Source organism: Lynx canadensis, chromosome B1 (assembly GCF_007474595.2).
Source record: "Lynx canadensis isolate LIC74 chromosome B1, mLynCan4.pri.v2, whole genome shotgun sequence".
Lineage (NCBI taxonomy): Eukaryota > Metazoa > Chordata > Mammalia > Carnivora > Felidae > Lynx > Lynx canadensis.
The window spans coordinates 103,061,331-103,067,330 of NC_044306.2; the positions used below are offsets into that span (position 1 = coordinate 103,061,331).

Consider the following 6,000-nt stretch of genomic DNA (forward strand, 5'->3'; position numbering starts at 1 on the left):
AATACTGAAACAATTGTTTGAAAGTCATTTTGAAGCTGCATTAAAAATATGACTATTTTATTATGAATCTGAAGTGTGAGCATTATCTCAGAGGCTTTTAAATATTTCAGATTCTTGTGAATTTTAGTATTCTTTTGAATACTGTCCTCACAACTTTGAGGCTGACTGAGATATTGGAATCTGAGTTAGAAAAAGTATCTTTTGTATGATGGAAGATATAATAATGGTTATTTTCAAATTAATTTAGAAATTGGTTTCAGCTAAATATTCAGAATGATCTAGAAACATTGAAGAACTGAGTTAGTATATATTCTCTAAATTCAGGGAGAATCTAGTTTGTGAGCTCCCAGTGGCCCTAGTTTTCATATGGGTTTGGAGTGAACCTGTCTGCTGTTTGTTCTGAGTACTTGGCATTGATCTCAAGTTTTGTGCTGTTGTCTGGAGAATAAGCTAATGACGTTCATGAACCACCACTAATAGTAGCCTTTGATTTGACTTCCGCAGTTAATGAATTTTAAAAGAAAACTTTTAGACAGCCCCTTCATAATTACAATAGATTTGACATAATGACATTTTTAGTTACTGGTGACTGTTTTGTTTAAGTGTTGGAAAAGAGAGAATAACTCCACAACCCCCAATTCATGGATTGTTATTTCTGTATATTAAGAAATTTTCATATGGATAGTTTCTGAAGTGGAGCCAACTGAGGTCTGAGCAGCCCTGAAACAGAGTAGATACATATATGTTCAGGGAAGATACTCTTTTTCTCTTACCCGTTTATCTGGGTGTTTCTACTGAGTTGGGTAAGTCTCATGCTGCTCTATGTAAATCATGGATATTAAAGAATATGGAGAGAATACCTAGGTTAAGACTATAGAAAGACAGTCTAAGATTTGTTGAAGATTAGATAGAGTGGTTACCTTGTGTTATTTGCTTGAATGTGTTGGATTTAAAACTTCTAGGATGCCTGTATAATTTATTGAAGATGAAGAAAGTTGTGGGTAATAGCCCAGGCCACCCAAACTGTGATAGCAGACAGGTACTCATAGAACAAAGGGGAGTTGAAAAACTCACGTGCCCTGTCCTACACACCTTTCTATGTAGAACTCAGAACTTTAAGTAAATCTCAACCCAGTTGCTAAGAAAATACTTGGCGAATAAGGAGATCAGATCAGCTTGCAAATGAGCAGTTTTTTAACCTATGTTACTTTTATATTTGTAAATAAGTAGAGCAATAAGCATGAAGCAACTTTTGGTTTTTAATTACTTAATTCTTTTCCTATCAGAATAGCATCTGACCGTTGTATTATTTATTTTATTAGTGAAATCTATTCGAAGCATACCTGCCTACCTTGCAGAAACCCTCTACTATGCTATGAAGGTAAGTGCATACCTGGAATCTTCCATCTAATTTATCTTTCTGGTTATCTTTGTATATTATTATGATTTAAATGATAGACTTTGGGTTTTTTTATTCCCCTTAAAACATGCTACCAAATTGTTTTACTTTATTGATTCATCCTAACTCAGGAGAGTTTGATGCCATATTTGACATTTTTAAACAATGTGCCTCTCTCTTTTTCCTTATTAAAGGGAGCTGGGACAGATGATCATACCCTCATCAGAGTCGTGGTGTCCAGGAGCGAGATTGATTTGTTTAACATTAGGAAGGAGTTCCGGAAGAATTTTGCCACCTCTCTTTATTCCATGATTAAGGTAGTAGAATCTTTCTTTAAATTATGTTCAGAAATCCAGAGCAGACCAATAGATAGCAGGTAAGACATGGATGAGAGAACCCAGTTCTTGCTTAAAGTTTACAGTTTTAGTCGTGCAATTAGAGCTATGACTTATGAAACTTGGCATAATGTTTTCTAAAGTCCCGATGATGGCTCCCAAGTGAAAGATTGGCTCTTGGTAAGGCTTGAGGCTTTTGGTGAGCCTAGCAGCATTATTTAGTAGTGGTGACAGATGACTCAACAAACCCAACCCCTGCCCCTGATGATAAGGTGTTTGTTCTTTCTCTCTTTTATCAGTTCCAGCTGTCTTTATTAGTTCCTCCTTCCTCCCATATCAGACCCTCCTTTCTTTATTGTCTGTTATCAGCTTGTCTGTGGTATTGGTTCATAGTTCAGGAAAGAACCAACCAGGTTATATCAGAAATAAGTAAAGAGCTTGGGTATTACTATCATTTTTGTCTCTTTAAAAGCAAGGGATGGGGCGCCTGGGTGGTGCAGTCGGTTAAGCGTCCGACTTTAGCCAGGTCACGATCTCGTGGTCCGTGAGTTCGAGCCCTGCGTCGGGCTCTGGGCTGATGGCTCAGAGCCTGGAGCCTGTTTCCGATTCTGTGTCTCCCTCTCTCTCTGCCCCTCCCCCATTCATGCTCTGTCTCTCTCTGTCCCAAAAATAAATAAAACGTTGAAAAAAAAAAATTAAAAAAAAAAAAAGCAAGGGAGACTGTGGCCTAAATTTAAAGTTGGCTTAAGGCCTTTTGACTTTCTTTCCTTTCTCTCTTTTCACTCTCTCTTCTTTCTTTCTTTTAATAAAGGGGAAAGTGGGCTATATGCAAAGCAGGATCTCAACTGAGCAAGCTTTGAACTTTGTGTGTGTGTGTGTATGGTGTGGCTGGGTTGAAGGACACTGGAGAGTTCTTGCATGCACTCTGAGCTTGAAAGATTATCCTACATATCTGTATATGAGATAAGCAGAGGTAAAGCTTATCCTGCTCCTCTGTCTTTGAAGCAAAGACATAACAGCCACACAGTCCCAGGATTGCCTCCCTTAGCCAGACACATAGTATATGATAGAAACTTAGAGGTTTAGAAACCTTGACTTTAATATCATTGTAAAATCTTCCTTGTTCTCTGTATTACTAACTGAAGAAGAGCGTACTTCATTGTCTTAGAGCTGTGCCTTTAAGGGGTGCAATTAGAAATTAAACATATGTTACATTGGTAGGAAACTCCTGGTATAACATTCCTGATGTGAAAGTCACATACACAGAGATTATCCACTTGAGAGAAAAGTCACATGAATAAAACTTTTTGCCAGACATTTAGTTTTTTATTTTCTGAGACTTCTGTGACTCACAGAGCTTAACGGAGTACATTTGGGTTTCAGGGTGATACGTCTGGGGACTATAAGAAAGCCCTCTTGCTGCTGTGTGGGGGAGAAGATGACTGAGGTACCAGCTGGAAAGAGATTCCTGTGCCGTGCCTGCCACCGCCGCCATGACCTTCCTTCACATCTCGCTGCACTTTCTGTATGCTGGTGCTTGACACATTGCCTTATTCATACTAGTATGCTAATGACCAAAACATACATGTTGCAGAAGAAAAATAGTGGTGCTTCTTTCTGATATTCAGTTAAGATCCTTCTCTTTGTTTATTATAGTACTGAAGTGTACTTATGTTACTAAAGTCTAAAGTCTGTGTCATTTATACTTTCTTTTAAAAGATGAGACTGCTTTTAGCCTTTTTAAAAAACTTCATTTATATTAAATTGATAACCGTATTTCCTTAATCGGAACTCTAGCCTTGAAATTATGAACTCCTGGAAGTGTTACTAATCAAGTTTGCTACTAAATTAAACCTGGTTTAATTCAAAAGATTGCATTCAAAAGATTAATGAAAAATAAACATTTCCTTCCTCCTGAATTATCTGTATGTGTTCAGAAAAATTTTTTAAAAATCATTTTTATTTGAGTATGGTTGGTACAATGTTACATTAGTTTCAGGTGTACAACATGGTGATTCAGCAACTCTACAGGTCATGCTGTGCTCACCACACATGTAGCTACTACTGTTAGCATAGAACGCTATTACAAAACCAATGATTATATTCCCTATGCTGTGCCTTTTATTCCTATGACTTCTTCATTCCATCACTGGAAGTCTGTATCTCCCTCTCCCCTTCACCCATTTTGCCCATCCCTTTGTCCTTCTCCTTTCTGGTAACCATCAGTTTGTTCTCTGTACTTAAGGTCTGGTGCTGCTTTTTGTTTCTTTGTTTATTCATTTGTTTTTTTTAGATTCCACAGATGAGTGAAATGATATGGTATTTGTCTTTCTCTCTCTGAGTTCTTTCACTGAGCATAATACCATCAGCAATGATATCTTTTTCCAAGCTAGTCATTGGCAATGGTGTCACCTGACAGCTGAATTTGCAGTTGACTTTTGGGTGATAAACGTGAATTGCAGCTGCATCCCTCTGCATGTGGAACGAGAGAGAGGTTAAGGGGTCTCTGATTGATTTATAGCATATGTAGCATCAATTAAGGTGATGCTTAGGATGCTAGTTGCTTAGTAGAAAAGCTATTTTAAAACAGCCTAAAAATTAAAATAAAATAAAACAACCTAAAAATTCAGAGCATACTTTTCTCTTTCCTATTATTAACTTGTTTTTCCTATTTTCATCTGCTACCTTCTTTGAGATAAAAAAGCCGGCAACATCTGTTAGAAAGAAGCAGTTTCTTTCTTTCTTACAATATTTACCTTTCAGTTTTCTGCTTTCAAACTGCTTCTTGAATTGGTGTCAGTTTCCTTTTTTGCACTGACACCCTTAGGTAAGCATTTTTTTAAAGCATGTGATTGCTAATAATAAGACATTTTTATAAGTGGACTGCTCTCCCTTTGAAAATTTTTAAGTAGTAATTTGTTCTTGTTACAACCTTGGCTGCTAATCAGAATAACCATGGAGCCTTAAAAATTATATGTACATATAACATTGCTTTTTTTTTTCCCATAAGCAATTCTGATGCAGAGCCAAGTTGAGAATCAATTGCCTACATATTTTTTTTCCAGTTTTATTCGGATATAATTGACATACATCACTGTGTAAGTTTAAAGTATACAGCATAATGAGTTGACTTACATATATATTGCAAAAGGATTACCATAATACATTTAGTTAACATCCATCATCTCATATAAATTAAAAAAAAAGTTTTCTCCTTGATGATAATTCTTAGGATCTCTTAACTTTCAAATATGTGAGATCACACAGTGTTAAGTGTTGTACATTATATCCCCAGTACTTACATATCTTATAACTAGAAGTGTGTACCTTTTGACCACTTTCACCCAATTACCCGGTTCCCCATTCCCCACTTCTGGTAACCACAAATCTGATCTCTTTTTCCATAACTTTGTTTTTTTGTTGTCATTTTTTGGATTCCACATGTCATAGAAGTCATAGAGTATTTATCTTTTCTCTGACTTATTTCCCTTAGCATAATGTCCTCAAGTTTCATTTATGTTGTCACCGATGACAAGATTTCCTTCTTTTCTATGGCTGAATAATAGTGTGCTGTCTATATATATCACATTTTCTTTATCCATTCATCCACTGATGGAAATTAGGTTGCTTCCAGGTCTTCGCAATTTGTCAATAATTCTGCAATGAATATGGACTTGTCTCTCAAATCTTTGTAATTGTTCAAGCAGCCTACTTTTATTCTTAGTGGCTCCCAGGGGTTGAAGGTGCACCAAGACCATTTAGGGTCCTAAAGGGTGGTGGGGGTGAATCTCAGTCATTACCTAGATTCAGGCTAATTGGAATCCAGATTCTCAGGCAGAAGCTTTTAAAGCATGTAAAAATCCCCTTTTTAGGGGAAGACTGAGAGATGGGCATTTCGGTTTGCTTTCTCTACGCTGAGTCCTAGGGTGATGGCCAGTTAAGAACTGTTTCTTAGTTTGGTACACTCTCACTGAACTGGTGAACAGAGCCCTCCAGGCCTCCAGAGCCAGGCTATCAAGGGATGTGTCCTCTGGCAGTAGTCACAAAAGCCGGTGCGCCATACATCTACACAAACTCCTTTCTTGGACACCAGGAACATGGAGTGGGGCAAGGGAGGGAATGAAGATGGCACCTGCCAGCCTCCCTGGTTTGTGGAGAGAATTTTAGTCAGCCTCTAGGTGTATTTTTGATTAGAATCCTACCCCTTATGGGGCGCCTGCGTGGCTCAGCCAGTTAAGTGGCTCAGGTCATGATCTCACGGCTCGT

At 37.6% G+C, this 6,000-nt stretch overlaps 1 protein-coding gene across 1 annotated transcript in view; it reads left to right on the plus strand.

Moving 5' to 3' along the window:
* Nucleotides 1-3,653, plus strand: part of ANXA5 (annexin A5) — a 30,403-nt gene extending 26,750 nt beyond the window's left edge. The window contains exons 11-13 of the mRNA XM_030313144.2: nt 1,323-1,381; nt 1,594-1,716; nt 3,118-3,653. Of these exons, the coding sequence (XP_030169004.1) occupies nt 1,323-1,381; nt 1,594-1,716; nt 3,118-3,180 (245 nt within the window). The 3' untranslated portion in view covers nt 3,181-3,653. The remainder of the gene's footprint in view (nt 1-1,322; nt 1,382-1,593; nt 1,717-3,117) is intronic.
* Nucleotides 3,654-6,000: the final 2,347 nt, after the last annotated feature.